The 16,074-nt window shown below is 40.4% G+C and overlaps 2 protein-coding genes across 3 annotated transcripts in view; one reads left to right on the top strand and one right to left on the bottom strand.

The window, feature by feature from the left end:
- Positions 1 to 16,074, bottom strand: part of LOC135975263 (uncharacterized) — a 443,768-nt gene that overhangs the window by 36,078 nt on the left and 391,616 nt on the right. The gene's annotated exons all lie outside the window — the stretch shown is intronic.
- LOC112060710 (olfactory receptor 5V1-like) lies at positions 3,399 to 4,319 on the top strand. Its single transcript, XM_024112438.3, has one exon. It carries the CDS (start codon positions 3,399 to 3,401, stop codon positions 4,317 to 4,319), a length of 921 nt encoding a protein of 306 aa, XP_023968206.3.

The raw sequence follows: 16,074 nt of genomic DNA on the forward strand, positions 1-16,074 counted from the left end.
GGCAGTGGGGATCAAATCTGGGGCCTGTGGAGGCTTATCCATGAGTTGCTGCTTCTGTGTGAGCTAAAAGATACCGCTCTCTTACCAAAGGCTGTAGTACCCTCATCAATCTCCAGAGGACTAGCCACCGCTGGAGAAGGACAGAGCTCCACTTTGAACAAGCAGAGGTTACAAATAAATAAGTGAAAATAGAGATTTTCAGCCAAAACACCTTCAGTTTTCAGTTTTCCAATGAAAAGCCAAAATTTTCTATGGAAAGAAGACATTTAAAAATATTGTCCCAAACTCAAATTTCCTTAAAAAAAACAGTTTTAGCTTAAAAATTTCCACCAGCTCTATGTCACAATGCAAACAATGACAAGTGATTAGAAACACCATCTTTTTTTTTGCCAGGACCTGCATAAATGTTGAAGCAAGCTGCACCTCAAAGCTTTGGCATAAGCCAGTGTGAGTGGGTATAATTTATACACTGAATGGGCAACAAAAGCTGCAGTGCGGAAGTGAGAAAGTGGGTGAGGAGAAGCTGGACCTGCTTCAGTGATCAGTGGTGTAGATGCAGGTCCTTCCTTATGAATGAAGTGATTAAAGATGATAGATGTCATTGATAGATCCATAAGCATCAGCAAAGGGGATCTGACCTCAGATCATTGCTCTTAAGAATATAATGCCCAGAGAGAAGGTGTAATTATCCCCTAGGATAATATCCATATCTAAACTCTTTCCTTGCAGGGTCTGACATATCCTTGTAATTAGTGCTGTGTTTGCCTCAGGGTCCTCTGAGAGATTCTGCTAATTAAACCCTCAGAATATCAGGAAGGAGATGAAAATAGAAGTGATCTCTTAATACAAACCGTATCAACTCTTTAAAAGATACTCTGTCCACCAGAGGTGTTAATGAGTCTTCCAAGCTGGTGGACCCAGTCTCTGGCCTTCTGGCAAATCCATGTAAGTATCTGATTCATTTATCAGAATGGACAGAATGTGTTTGTTTCCTTAGCACTTCATCAACTGAAATGATGAATTAGCCATATGGAACAAATAGGAACAAATTAGCCAGCTGGAACAAATAGGAAAATGTTCAGGACTAATGGAAAAACTCCCACTGATTTTTGTGGAGTCCGGATTTCAGTCTATATATCTAGCTATTGATGCTAAAATCTACTGTCAAGCTATACTCAGAACTATCTAACTATTCTTATCTATATGTAATCTAACTCTTTGCCTTTTTGTCCCTCTCATGAGAGGCTGTCTACCTATCCATTCATACATCACACATTCGCTAAGAACATATGCATCGCTTGAGAGACCTATCTATCCATCTAATCACTTAACTCTAGCTACCTGGCTGCATAATGTAAGATCTAGAGGTTCATCCATGTGCTTAGAAAAGAACTTTTAGCTCAGAGACACTATCTCTCTCTCTCCATCTCTCTCTCTCTCCAATTTCCAAAATAACTAATCCATATAAGTATCAAGTATTCCTGAATTCTATGCAACCACCAATTTTCTAATTTTGTCTACAGAAAGCCTCTAATTTTGTCATGTTTCAAACTTTCTACATTCACAATGCCATATACAGTTCATGATTCCATTATTTTCTAGCTTCCCCACCCCCTTTACATTATTTCACTCATTATAAATGCTGGACATATGGGAAAGTAATTTATTTTCTTTTATTTTCTTTATTGTAAAATGTACAAAAGTTCAAAAATGATGCAACATTTTAATGGAATTCTGTGAACGTTTCATTCATTCATTTACTTACATTATTTATTATAAAATTATATAAATTATCTCTCCTTCCCCCTCGGTGTAAAGGGGACAGTCATACCTCCCTGCCTCAAGGGTCCTATATAGGTATTAATTCATTGAAAGTTGTGAGATTCTCAGATCATATGGTGACGGGAGCCATATTAAAAATATCTGGGTAGATACAATCTCATACCACCCCAATAAGTCCTGATCCTATGAAAATCAAAAGAAATCTGAAACATATTTTTTGTGAATCAGTTCATACTAATGACCTACATTTTCATCTTTCCACCAGGCAAAGGATAAAGAGTGTACTGCCACACCAATTGCATTCATGCTTTATTTATGCTTTATCCTTTTCTTGATATCACTCTGCCTATTGTGCAATTAACTTCAATGGGAGCAGCTGAAGCCTGCTTCCACTTAAGACAAATCCAAGTGATACTGGCTTCCAACCAAGGCCAAAATTTCAATAGCTGTCCATTTTCTTTCTTCCATAATGCATATTTTGAAAGTCGTTTGGTTAAGGCACTGCAGGGAAAATCAGGAGTTCTGTCCTAGTCCCATCTCTGCCACAGATTTCCTGTTTGACCTTGGGAAAGTGTCTATGATTATACAGCTGCTCGTGTGCCTATATAACCTCCTGCACTCCCACTGTATATGAGCATCTCACAAACGTGACTGAATGAATTTATTTGTCCAACATGCCTATGAGGTTGGGAAGCATGAGCCTCTTTCTACAGATGGGGAACCGCGGCACAGAGAGACTGAGAGTAACATTTTCCAAAGCACCTAAGTGACTAAGGGTACGGAGCTCTGAGAGCCACCCCATTGCTAGGTTTCAGAGCCTGGGCTCCAGCTCAATGTCTACACTGTTATTTTTGGCCCTGTAGTTTAAGCCCAGCAAGCCCAAATCAGTTGACCCAGGCTCCGAGACTTGCTATCCCGGGGTTTTTTGCTGTGTAGATGTATGCTTAAGGCCCAGATCCTCAAAGGGAGTTAGCTGAATACATCCTTTTGAGGGTCTGAGCTGAGGAGCCTTAATCTCATTTCCAAAAGTAATTAAGGGCCAGATTCTTAAAGGTCATTTAAGTATCTAACTTCTATTGAGATTTTAGGCACTTCAATAACTTTACAGATCTGGCCCCATGGCACTTAGGAGCCAAAAACACATTGAAAATCAATGGGATTTAGGCCCCTAATTCACACACTTTGAAAACTGTACCCAAGCAGTGTTTTCTGTCCCACAAAGTTGCACCCAGGTTTGTGGCAGAGCTAAGGCCAGAATCCAGGTCTCCTTCACCCTAGAGAAATTTCTGTGATTTTTTTTCAAGGTTTTTTTTATTATTATTATTGTTTTAGTTTGAATCCCAGTCCTGGAAACAGTTACTTCTTTTATACCTATAACAGAGTATGTAATAGATCTGTTCAGGCTCATAAGCACTATATCACCTTTGAATGTATGCCTCCTACTGTTGTCACTTAAGTAGTGATAGGGTAGTGAAATGGGGCATGGGAAACCTGGGATGATGATAATGATGAAAGAGCATATAGTTTACATAACTACTTAAACCTTTAATAAACTGTATTATATTTCCAGTAATTTCATTGCAATTTTTCCCCTCAGGTTAATATTTGCCAAATACATGGAGTTGGAAAATCAAACCACTGTGACTGAGTTTATTCTCTTGGGATTTTCAAGTGATCCGCAGCTCCAGATTTTCCTTTTTGTGGTGTTTTTAATCATTTACCTTATTACCCTGGTGGGGAACATGCTGATCATGCTAGTGATAAGGGCTGATTCTCATCTCCACACCCCCATGTATTTCTTTCTAAGTAATTTATCCTTCCTTGATATCTGTTTTTCCACGGTCACAGTGCCTAAGATGCTGGAGAGCTTCCTAGCAAAATGGAAAACCATTTCTGTTGGTGGCTGCATTGTCCAGCTCTTCTTCTTTCTCTTGTCAGGCTGTGCTGAAGTTTTCATGCTCTCAGCGATGGCTTATGACCGATTTGCTGCCATATGCCACCCACTGCATTACTTGGTAACTATGAAGAAGCAGGTGTGCATTCTCCTTGTGGGTGGTGCATGGACAATGGGCTTCTTATATTCCTTGGTGAACACTCTTCCCATGATAAAGTTACACTTCTGTGGACCTACTGAGATCAATCATTTCAGTTGTGAGCTGCCTCCACTTCTACTGCTCTCCTGCACTGAGACTTTCACCAACAAGGTGGTGCTTCTTTCTTCTGCTGTGTTATTTGGCTTGAGCTCGTTCCTCCTCACTCTGATATCCTACATTCACATCATCTCCACTATCCTGAAGATGCACTCTGTGGAAGGCCGGTATAAAGCTTTTTCAACCTGCAGCTCCCACCTTATTGTAGTGGGTTTGTTCTACTCAGCAGCCTTTTTTCGGTACATGAAGCCTACCTCAAAGATTTCATCAGATCTGGAAAGACTGGTCTCCATCCAGTACAGCATCTTAACCCCCATGTTAAACCCTGTCATCTACACACTGAAAAACAAGGAGGTGAAAAAAGCTGCATGGAAACTTTTAGGGTAAGTCAGACGTTTCTCAATGTCAGAACTCCTTAAATAGCATGTTAGTAAAAGCATGTAGAACTGAAGAAAACTGGGCTGAGATCTTCCAAGTTGCTAAGGGAGTTGGCTGCCCAATTACCATTTAATTTTAATGGGATCACGGTGTCTAATTGATGTAAGCCCTTTTGAAAATCACAGCTTTAAATCCTGATGGCATAAATATTACACTAGATAACCTGATATTGTGTAAATGATTGAGTGTTTATTTTAGTAACATAGGTATTGTCACACCTTTCAGACCAATGGTGCAAATAGTTTAATACCTTAATGGGATGCCTTACAGGAAGGTATCTCACAGAAAAGTGTAAGAAATCCTGTATTGATGAATTCAAGGTGGAAAATTATATGCCTATAAGGGACATATGATCATCCCAGCCTCATTCACGTGGGCTGAGATGCTTAACCTAAGTGAGTTAGGTACCCCAAACCATTGCACAACAACATTTGGGTGCCTAACTCCCTATAGCAGCTTTGGAAAAACCCTTCCCTTATGCCTAGAAGCATGAGGGTTTATAACCCTTATATATTTACTTCCATCTTATCTAACATAGCAGAGAAAGTTCTCAGCCATATACACATATCATGCTTTTTGGAATCCTGCTGAGTTCTTGGATGAATTCCACTTTGAGACAATGTCTCTAATAGGTGTATTATGAGTTGTCTAAGGAAATATTTACTTTGATTTTATTTTATACATGTGTTTCCTTTCAATTTCACTAGTCGTTGCTTTGAGCTTGATTTCTATTAAACTGTAAATAAGAGCATGCAGTTAACCTTTCTAGATCATTCATTATTTTATATGCCTTTATGATGCCCCCTCTTAACAATCTCCTCTCTATACTAAACAGGCTTACACATTTCAATTTCCTCTCACATGGAAATCTTTCTTTGGCTCTATTCATCGATTTCACATACATATGGGCCTCTTCTATTTCAGCTACATCTTTTCAGAGAAGGAGTGATTAGAGTGGAGATGCAGTAACTTAGATACTGATATTGGCTAGGACTCTGAGAGGTCTGCAATGAAGTGAAATGTTCAGCTCCAATTGACTTTCAATTGACTTTTTGATAAGGTGACCAGACAGGAAGTGTGAAAAATCAGGACAGAGGGTGGGGGGTAATAGGCTTCTATATAAGAAAAAGCCTCAAATATCGGGACTGTCCCTATAAAATCGGGACATCTGGTCACCCTACTTTTTGATGTTAGGGGACTTTGAAATTCCCAGCCACTCTCATCACTTTCTTCAGTACCTCTTTGACCTCCTTGTTCCTTAGGCAGTATATGATGGGGTTCTGCATGGGGAGGAGGGGCACCACCCTGTAGAACATGGACACCACCTTGTTGAAGTCCACTGAGTCAAAGGAGCACATGGAAGTCATCCACATGTACATGAACATTAAGGTGCCATAGCCATGTGGGATCCACAGGTGGAGAAGCTTTTCTGGTGCCCTGTGGCCTAGGGGCATCTGCAAGATTGTGATGATGGTGAGGTACAAGACCAAGATCAGGAAGAAGGAGCTCACAATTACATTGGTGGCCATAATGAATAGACTTTCTTTGCCTCATCTGGGTCCATGCAGGAGAGTTTCAGCCGGGTTAGCGTATTACAGAATAAATGGCTGATTTTGTTGGCTCCACAGAATGGCTACTTGCACTGTGAGACCAAAGGTGGAACTTTGACCAGGTAGGCACCTACCCCAGAGCATACGGCCTGCAAACAGCAAACCCTGTTGTTCATGAGGGTCAGGTAGTGCAATGTGTTGCAGATGTCTAAGTAGTAGCTGAGGGCCATTATGGCCAGGATAAAACTCTCAGCAGTCCCTAAGGTATAGAGGAAGTACAGCTGGGTGATGCAGTCAACAAATGAGATGTACTTGTCCTTGGCCAGGAAGACCTCCAACACCATAGAGACAGTGTTGGAGGTGCAACAGATCTCCAGGAATGAGAAGTTACTGAAGACGAAGAAGATGGGGATGTGGTGGCAAGAGCCAATGCAAACTATTGTGATCTTGATGATGTGTCCAGATAAGCCCACAAAGAAGAGCAAGAGCTGCGGCTTTAGGAGGCTTGGGAAGCCCAGGATAACAAAATGGGCCATTGTCATTGTGTTTCCACCCCCATAGCTTCATAGTCTGTGATACAACTATAACTTAACAACAGGGTGCTTTGCCATGGGACTTTTGGTTCGTCTTGCCACAAATCCAGGAGCATCAGATTGCGACCGACAGAGCCCGTCTCCCTTCTGCGACCAATCTGGCTGGCCACTAGATTGATCTAGACTCTGGACTGATAACTATAAACATCGACTGGTGGGACTGTGTGTGTCTGTGTGTGTGTGTATGACTGAAAAGCGTATGCTAATGCTGTATTCTCAATAAATGTGGCATATTGCCTTCTCCCCTATAAAAAGATCTCGTGTGCTTTGTATAAGCATAACATTTTTGGTGGAGAATTGCGAAAGGGGGAATAATATGCTCTGTAATTGTTGAAAATACTACCAAATATTACTAAAAGGCATACCATATGTATAAAGTGATCGATCATTCAGGTGTGCACCCCCCCGGTCATAGAAGTGCCGGGCAATAGGGGGAGGATTAGAGTCCTCGCTCCGACCTGTCTGTATGGGAAAACTATATAGATAAGATATATACAAACTGTCTACATATATATACACACCCCGTCGTAGAGGTGCCGGGCCATAAGGGGGAGGATTAGAGTCCTCGCTGCTACCCATCTGTCAGGGAAAAATTGCATAGGTGAATATACCCTCGGTAATAGCAGGATCAAGCCCAAAAGGTAGGGGGCTTAGAGTTTCCTCCTCCTGCTCTGTCAGGCAGAGTTCTTTTTAGTGGGTATAGACTTTTGTGTTTTTTAAGTCCCAGCACAAGCGTGGGCATGGAAGAGTAATAAAGGTAAAAGAGATTCATAAAGAAATATTTTCAGGTGGTATTTTCTATGTGAGACCCAACTTTGAAGGATATAGGAGTGTGGGCAAATAGTGGTAGCACTTCTGTAAGAAATGTTTAAAAGGAAGCAATCCAAAGATGATACTTTGTTCAAGACATTACTCTGTTAAACCAAACTCTGAAAGATATAGGAGTTTGGGTAGTGTAGTATTTTTTGTGAGTGATATTATGGTGATTTCACAATTTTGAAAGAAATGTTTACAGAAAGGGACCAGGAGGGGTGGAGGCTAGTTGAGGAGCCCATCCTCCTTGCTAAATTGGTAGTGGAACAAAGCTTGTGCCCATGGAAAGGGACGGTTCAGTGAGGAAAGCAGGATTGGGCCCAGACAAGTAGGCAGGCAACAGATAAAGAAATTGGAAAACAGGTTGGAAGCCCTGAGGGCATAGTGGCAGAAGTAAGGAAAAGAATAAGTGCAGGAATGGGGAATTCAGATCTCTGGGTACGTCTTCACTTACCGGAGGGTCCGGCGGCAGGCAATCGATGTTCTGGGATCGATTTATTGCGTCTGGTTAAGACGCGATAAATCGATCCCGGATCGATCCCGGAAGTGCTCGCCGTCGACGCCGGTACTCCAGCTCGGCGAGAGGAGTACGCGGCATCGACGGGGGAGCCTTCCTGCTGTGTCTGGACCCGCGGTAAGTTCGGACTAAGGTACTTCCAATTCAGCTACGTTATTAACGTAGCTGAATTTGCGTACCTTAGTCCGAAGTGGGGACTTAGTGGGGACTAGGCCTCTGAAACAATACTTGGAATGATGAAATCTGAGTTGATGAAGGTGTCATTCTGGGAAATAAGCAAGTGGTTTAAGGAAAGAGAATGAAAAGTTAACTCTGCAGAGGCTGGAGGGAATTAAGCAGTTTAAAATGTTAAAAAGGAAAAGTGTTATAGAAAGAGAATTCTTGGTTTCTTTGCAGCCATTCTGAAGAAAAAATGGTCCCTTTTCCAAAGGCATGTCTGTAAATAATCCAGGAAAAGAGACTATCTGATTGAATTCATTTGACTGTGGACAATTTAGTCAAATTCGCTAAAAAAAATAAGGGGGTTCTATTGAAGTTTAACTGCCCCAAATGTATAAAGGGAATGTAATCTATATACAGCTATGTAAAAAGAGAGCAGTGTAGAAAGGATGTTAAGGGGGAAAAAATGTGTATGTATCTTTCTGTGTGTGTACATATGTGAGGTTCCAAGGACCTAAACCAACACACCTGGTTTGTAAAACTCCTATTTTGTACGTTTAAGATAAATTGGTTTTGTTTTGTTTTTAATAATGCCACTAAAAATCCATTTAACTCTTTAATTCAAAGTTGCAAAACTGACAGACCTTTTTGCCAGACACAGGTAATTGTTTGGCTTTGGAATCTGGCATTTAACCCTTAAGGGGTAACTCAATGCATTACAAAATTTAAAATGTTTTTAAATAAAGACCAACATCGTGGCTGCAGCAGAGCAGTCAAAATCAGGAGAATAGGAAGAGACTCTGGATTCTTTTTGTTTGGTTGGTTGGTTGGTTGGTTGTTTTTTGTAACAAAACAGCAGATGAGAGCTGTAGTAAAAGATAAGAAATTAAAAAGACAGTGCGCCTCTGAAGCAACAGCAGGGGTGAGGTGCACAAAACAAAAAGAAGCAATGTTAGAAACACTGAGCCTTAAGGTAGCTCTGTGTAATCAGACTGTCACTTTAATAAGGGTACATAAAAACTCTGTAAGCACAAAAGAAACAGTTACACCTTATGTATTAAATGATATGGCTAATATAATGTTATAGAAGTTAAACTATGAAAGGAATGTGCATTTTCCCCAGGACATGTGCAGTGTACATTGTAGAAGGGGTAAAAGAAATGCAAACATACCATACTACTTAATTAGAATTCTATTAGGGCTCCAAAGGGAGCCACAATAGGTTGTGTTTTCTTTTTCAAATCACTGTGTGTTGTTTCAAATAGGTTACTTTGGGTGTGTTTTGGAAGCAAGAGTTAAAAGTTAAAAGTAATCAAAACTCTGGTGAAAGTTGATTGTGCCTTTTGTGTTCTATATTTTGTCTTGTGTTGTTTGTCTTGTTGCTAGCACTGTTGTGTATTAAATACTGCAGGGAAACATCCTGAGGTAGCAGACACCATATTAGGCGGGGTTGGTTTTGGAACAGGGATTATGAATACGGTAAATTGAGAGGTAATTAGAAATAAATTGAGTACCTTATCACAATTGCGGGAGAGTCTCATACATGAACAGGCAGATGCTAATGTGGATTTGGTGCAAATAGGCCTAGGCAATTTGAGAGTAACATGGAGTTTATACAAAGAACAGCTGGAACTGGGAAATAAAACTGCCTTAGCTATGGGATGCACTGAAATGCAAATTCTTAGTTTAGCAGCACTTGAATATGAAATGTTCTTGGCAATACCAGGCAATGTTAAAGTGCAGGAACACCTTTTAAAAAAACAGAAAAGATCTTTGTTTGATACGTATAAGCATGAATGGATACAATATGTCTCCAGCAGGGTTAAGCCTGAATTGTTACTAGGAGAAATTATTGTTAAAATTGCCCATCAACAATCTGTGGAGGCAGAGATATGGAAAGTTAGTCCACTACTGAAATTGGCCATGGGATCCTTTTGGTTAACCTGCATTATGGATCAGTGGGCCGGGAAAGAGAAAAGATATTGGACACACGACAGTGTACAGAGTGGGACCCCCACAAATGGGTATGCCTCTCCCTGCCTGACACCACAGAACCATGCAGTAGGGACACATCGCTAGGCACATGTGTCTGGGATGAGCTAGAAAATATAACCCATGTGGTATATAATGGACAATGTGTACGTGTTGTGTCCTGGGAAACAATATTTTGGGAGGATTATAGCATTAGCCAGCCGCCAGTGGATGAGTGTAGATGGAATGCAAGCATTTTATGCCCTAAGAGTCACACTTATTACCTTCCTAAGCTGGAAAAAGCCCAAAGTACAGTGATTGCTCCCTTGTTTAATTTCTCCATATCTCTCGGTTTGGATCGGCAGGAGTTAGCTGATCATCTGCCTTTAGAAGCCAAAGTAACGCAGTTTTTGCAGGAAAGATGTAGGAAAGCGAATTCTCCAAATAACACATACAAAGGGAGATAAATTTAAAATTGCTAACTCTGAAAGGGAGCTTACTGCATATCATTGGTATGATGTTTTTACAGGCTGGTCTCCCACTTCCAAAGGTATATTGTCAATTATGCTTCATCCATTGTTAATTGTGTTGGTATTATCCTGCATTTGCCTAATTGGAATTATATGTATGTGTTGCTGGATAAAAAGAATGTTTGTTAAATTGCAACCACAAGCTCAAATTGCCTCTCAATATGTAGCTATGAAACAATTATATAAAATATGACCCACTCAAGAATTGTTCTTGCAGGATCAAAAAGAGGATATGTAGGAGAAGGATTTTATATTTGTATTAAAGGCCACAGTTTATCCTACCAGCCATCCTTTTTGAATAGCAGAAAGGAATCACCCTCTGGGACATTGATAGAAACGCATCTGACAGACTGCCAGTGTCTGTACTGATGTTAAGCAGGGACATACCAGAACAGTCCTTATGACTGATTATGGTCACCCTTTGTTTTAGGCTAAGTTGTATTATAAAAGATGGGGTCTTGTTTCCTAAATGCATTATAAACTGGCGGGACTATGTGTGTCTGTGTGACTGAAAAGCGTATGCTAACTGCTGTATTCTCAATAAATGTGGTGTTTTGCCTTCTCCCCTATAAAAAGATCTTCTGTGCATTGTATAAGCATAACACTGGGATCCAACACAGCTGCCTGATGAATGCCAAGTGTTGGTTCCAAAAGAGCCAATTATTTTCATGGATTTTTGGATTCAGGCACTGAACCAAAAAAAAAAAAAAATCTATTTTTCACTCAGTTCTAATCTTCAGGCACCTATATATTTATAAAGACCAGGCCCTATGAGATTTATGAATACAACCCCAATTGGCACTTAGATGATTTAGATAATAATCTGTATTATCCAAACCATCTATATGTTAGTGAACATTAAGCATAAATAATATTAAGCACAAATAGTGTAGCCATTATATAGCCTAAATTGGCTATACCTCTATTCTCTTATGCTAAGTAAACTATAAGGCCTTGCATTATCTGAAATCAGCTTTGTCTGAAGTAGGTTGGACTCTTGTCCAGATCAGGATAGATGATAACACTGCTCTACAGACAAAATGCTTCTGAAATAAATGTAGTTAAACTTTACTAATTCTGGGTCACTGAGAACAAAAATGATGCTTAAAATTGTTGATCGGCTCTAGTTTTCAAAATATGCTATTGGGTCAGTATATACGACCCTTGACTTGGGAATGGCGGAGGATAAGTGAGTTATAAAGGGAAGGGATCTCAATTTAAACCAGAAATGACTAACATACATCTTTGACTGGATCTATGAATAAATCTATGACTGGGTTCGGATAGTACTTGCTTTTTAGGCAAACAATGAATGATGCAATCTGAAGCTGGTATTGCGTCATACATGATATGAATTGCATCATGTTATTCCTAGAAGTCATGGATGATGCAATCATAACGAAGTTTACATCACTCTGCTGAACAAATTGCCCTATATCAGCTCTAGAAATCATACAGTGTCGTGCTCTCTTATTTGTCAGTGTTTGATTTTGCAAAGGGACACATTTCTGTTTAGCCAAAGTGAGCAGAGATGCCTCGTAATTGTGTGAACAGTGCAGATAACTTCTGCTATGTTTGTGGTGAAGTGACTTTTGCATCACAAAAGCGCAGTATAACCACCATGGTTAAGAAAGCCTATCATCTTTATTTTGGCTGCAAAATTGGAGATCAGGCAAGAGGTGGGCCCCACACATATGCTGCAACACTTGTGCAACAAATCTTCGCCAGTGGTTGAACAGGAAAAGGAAATCTATGCCTTTTGCAGTGCCAATGATTTGGAGAGAGCCAACAGATCATACCAGCAATTGTTACTTCTGCATGGTGCCTCCAGTTGGGAAAGGTGTGTCAAAGAAGAAAAAGTGGACTGTGCATTATCCAAACATTCTTTCCGGTTCCTGATGCACCAGAATCATTCTCACTTGAGTCAGATGAGGAAGAGGATGAAACTTCTGGTCCTGAACCATCAATGTCACAGGACGCACATTTTCTCCCATCCTCCTCCTCTGAACCACACCTCATAACACAAGGTGAACTGAATGACCTTGTCAGGGATTTGGAACTACCCAAGAGTAAGGCAGAGCTGTTGGGCTCCAGACTACAGCAGTGGAATCTCCTGGCAGCTGATGTTAGGGTTTCCATGTTCCGTGACCTTCATGGAAGATGATCTTGTATCCTGCAACAACATCGATGGTGTGATGGCAGTCCTCAACATCGTTCATGATCCAGATGAGTGGAGACTGTTCATTGATTCATCGAAGACGAGTTTTAAAGCTGTTTTACTGCATAATGGCAATGTTTTGCCATCAATTCCAATTGGTCATGCAGTCCATATGAAGGAAACCTATGACAACATGAAACAACTTTTGAGGTGCATAAACTATGACCAACATCAGTGGCAGCTTTGTGGCGATTTGAAGGTTGTTGCTCTCTTGCTTGGTCTGCAAACTGGATACACAAAGTACTGCTGTTTTCTCTGCGAATGGGATAGTCGTGCAAGAGATTCCCACTACATCAAGAAAGATTGGCCACTCCGACAGTCATTGGAGCCTGGGAGGAAAAGTGTTCAGCATCTACCACTTGTTGAATCAAGGAAGATTTTGTTACCACCCTTACACATCAAGCTGGGTCTGATGAAGAACTTTGTCAAGGCCATTGACAAAACACAAGCAGCTTTCAAGTACCTCCGTGGAAAATTTCCAAGGTTAAGTGAAGCTAAGATAAAGGAAGGTGTCTTTGTTGGTCCTCAGATTCGTGAACTTCTTCGAGATGATGCATTTGACCATGCACTGCGTGGCAAGGAAAAGACGGCATGGAAAGCCTTACAGTTAGTGGCAATACATTTTCTCGGAAACAACAAGGCAGACAACTACAGGTTGTTGGTGGAAAACCTCCTCAAGGCATACAAAAGCCTTGGTTGCAACATGCCACTAAAGATACATTTTTTGCACTCTCATCTAGATCTTTTTCCACCAAACTGCAGAGCAGTGAGCGACGAGCACGGCGAGCGATTTCACCAGGACATTGCAACAATGGAGAAACGCTATCAGGGCAAATGGAGCCCATGAATGCTTGCAGACTATTGCTGGAAACTGACAAGAGATGCTCCATTTAATGAATACAAGAGACAAGCCAAGAAGCGCCAAGTAGACACTGAATAGGATTAAACTATGTACATAATAGTTTTTTGCCTTTTGTTTCATAATAAATTTTATTTATATAACCCCTTTGCTGATTTTTAAAGTGTTACATAAACAGGACAGGTGAAATATGATCATGTAAAGCAACCATAAACACATGAAAAGACCTAGGTTTACAATTTATGATTAAAACTCTACTATCTACACAATATACATAGACATAAAATGTAAAAACTTAAATATCTTAGAAACAGTAGCCAATCAGTTGTTTTAATTGTCATATTTGAATTCAGCACATCAAAATACATACTAAATAGCACATTTTATCTCTGAAGCAGACAACTTCTCAAAAATTGTAGACCAGTGTAATTTTACCATAGTGACAGCTAGGGAGTGATTTTCATAGCCCTGTACTGGAATGACTTTGAGAGGACAAGACTCATGTTTGTTCTGCCCTATTACAGGTGCTTTTATGCTCTTTGGTACTTGAAATGTATCAGTTCAGACCTAGAAGATAAGGGGTACACCATATTACCAGAAAAACAAGGTATAAAGCTGACTAGTTTCAAGTGATGTACGCAGCATCTTTTACTTGTAAACAGGGCAGGTATAAAACAATGGCTTTAGGAGAATAACTTTGGGAGCACACCTTCTGCGTAAGGTGAATATAACATGACTGTATTAGATCACTTCCTGGAGATTGGTATCATACTGAACATTTTTCCTGTACTATATTATTACCGGTTTAAAGCAATAAACTTGACTGACATTGGTCTTTTGAATATATTTGATAATGAATCAAAGTGGGTAAAGCGATTTACTATACAATTCATCAACACTAAGTAACATTGTATTGGTTGCAATATAATTAAAGAGAGAATGGTACCTGTTGGACTGGTTTGTGGATGTCATCAGATCAATACTTCCCCAGGAGTGAACTTCCCATCACCACCCACCCCCTATTGTATTAGTTGTCACCCTATACGTAGATACAAAATAGGGGCCAAACCATTCTTTATCTCACTATGGCTCATATGCAACAATATCTTGCATCTTATAATGATGAGCCAGAGCCAAAGTCTTTGTAGTTAAGGAAAAGACTTTCAGGGCATGTTTACACTGGCAACGTTAAAGCCTGGCCGTGGCAGTGCTGCCATGGCAACACTTTAACGTGGCCATGTAGTCGTGGCACCAGTGCTGGGAGAGAACTATCTCAGCACTGTAAAAAACCCACCTCCATGAGGGGAATAGTTAACAGCACTGGGAGCCTGACTCCCAGCACTGGTGCACTCTCTACACTGCCACGTTACAACGCTGAAACTTTCTGTGCTCAGGAGCGTGTTTTTTCACACCCCTGAGCAGGAAAGTTGCAGCTCTGCAAAGTGCCAGTGTAGACATGTCCCCTGTCATTGACTACAAGGGGTTTTGTGTAAGGACGCATATGGGGCAGAGGCAACAGATATTTTCTCCACATTTGATATGGGCTAGGATCCTTGTCTCCTCTGCCCACTCTCAAAATAAACACTCGCAGATTACATTCACATTTTACAATACCGCAATCCACCTCCACCTTTCCCATCCCACATACACAGAATATTCCCTCACACTGTGGGAGAGGGAGCCCCTCATTCTTTCAGCAAAGACCAGAAGGATGGGTGATAATTATGTCATCAATCATCTAAGTGGAGATTTTCAAAGGAGCATAGAGAGGTTAGCTGCCCAACTCCCTTTGAGATTCAAAGGCAGGTGGGTGCCTAACTCCTTTAGATTCCTAAAAAAATCACAGCCAATGTCAACAGGGAGATTTGAACTTTTTTCATGTGGCAGCTTTGGGGTCTACTAGGCCTGAATTCGGAATTCCAGGTCCAGAGATCAGAGTGACCCGGGAGCGTTAGCCAAGAATTTTTTAACTTTGGAGCATTTAATTTTATTTTTACTATGAAATAAAATTGAGATTGGTTCATTTTTTGCTATTATTCCAGCAGATCTACTCATCGAATACATCAGGTGAACAGAGATTTCCACTGAGATCAGAAGTTCTGTCTGCATTAATTTTCTTTGAAATGAGACATTCCCTTTTTTTTTTATTGCTTTGTCTTTTGGGTCAACAGTTCTGCTGTCTCTGTTATTTTCCCTTTGGAATCAGTTGTTTTCCATAACTTCCCCTTTGAATTTAGTAATGAGACTTCCTTGTACCTTTGTTTTTCCTTTCTAAAAATAAATATTAACTTTCCTCTGTGCAATAATTTCAAATTCCCACCATTAGAACTATCAAGGGAGATTACATCATCTCATATGAAGGAGAAATTACTGACCAGGAGAGACCATAATTTCTGTGAAAGGAAATATCAACAAAATACAACAAGAAGCGCTGTAGGACCTTGACATTCAGATAGGAACCCAAAGCTCAGGTTACTGAGATAACGTAAGACTA

Source organism: Chrysemys picta, chromosome 13 (assembly GCF_011386835.1).
Source record: "Chrysemys picta bellii isolate R12L10 chromosome 13, ASM1138683v2, whole genome shotgun sequence".
NCBI classification, from domain to species: domain Eukaryota; kingdom Metazoa; phylum Chordata; order Testudines; family Emydidae; genus Chrysemys; species Chrysemys picta.

Bases quoted from the DNA above. Each gene is read 5' to 3' on its own strand.
- LOC112060710 (XM_024112438.3), top strand. From the start codon at position 3,399: ATGGAGTTGGAAAATCAAACCACTGTGACTGAGTTTATTCTCTTGGGA.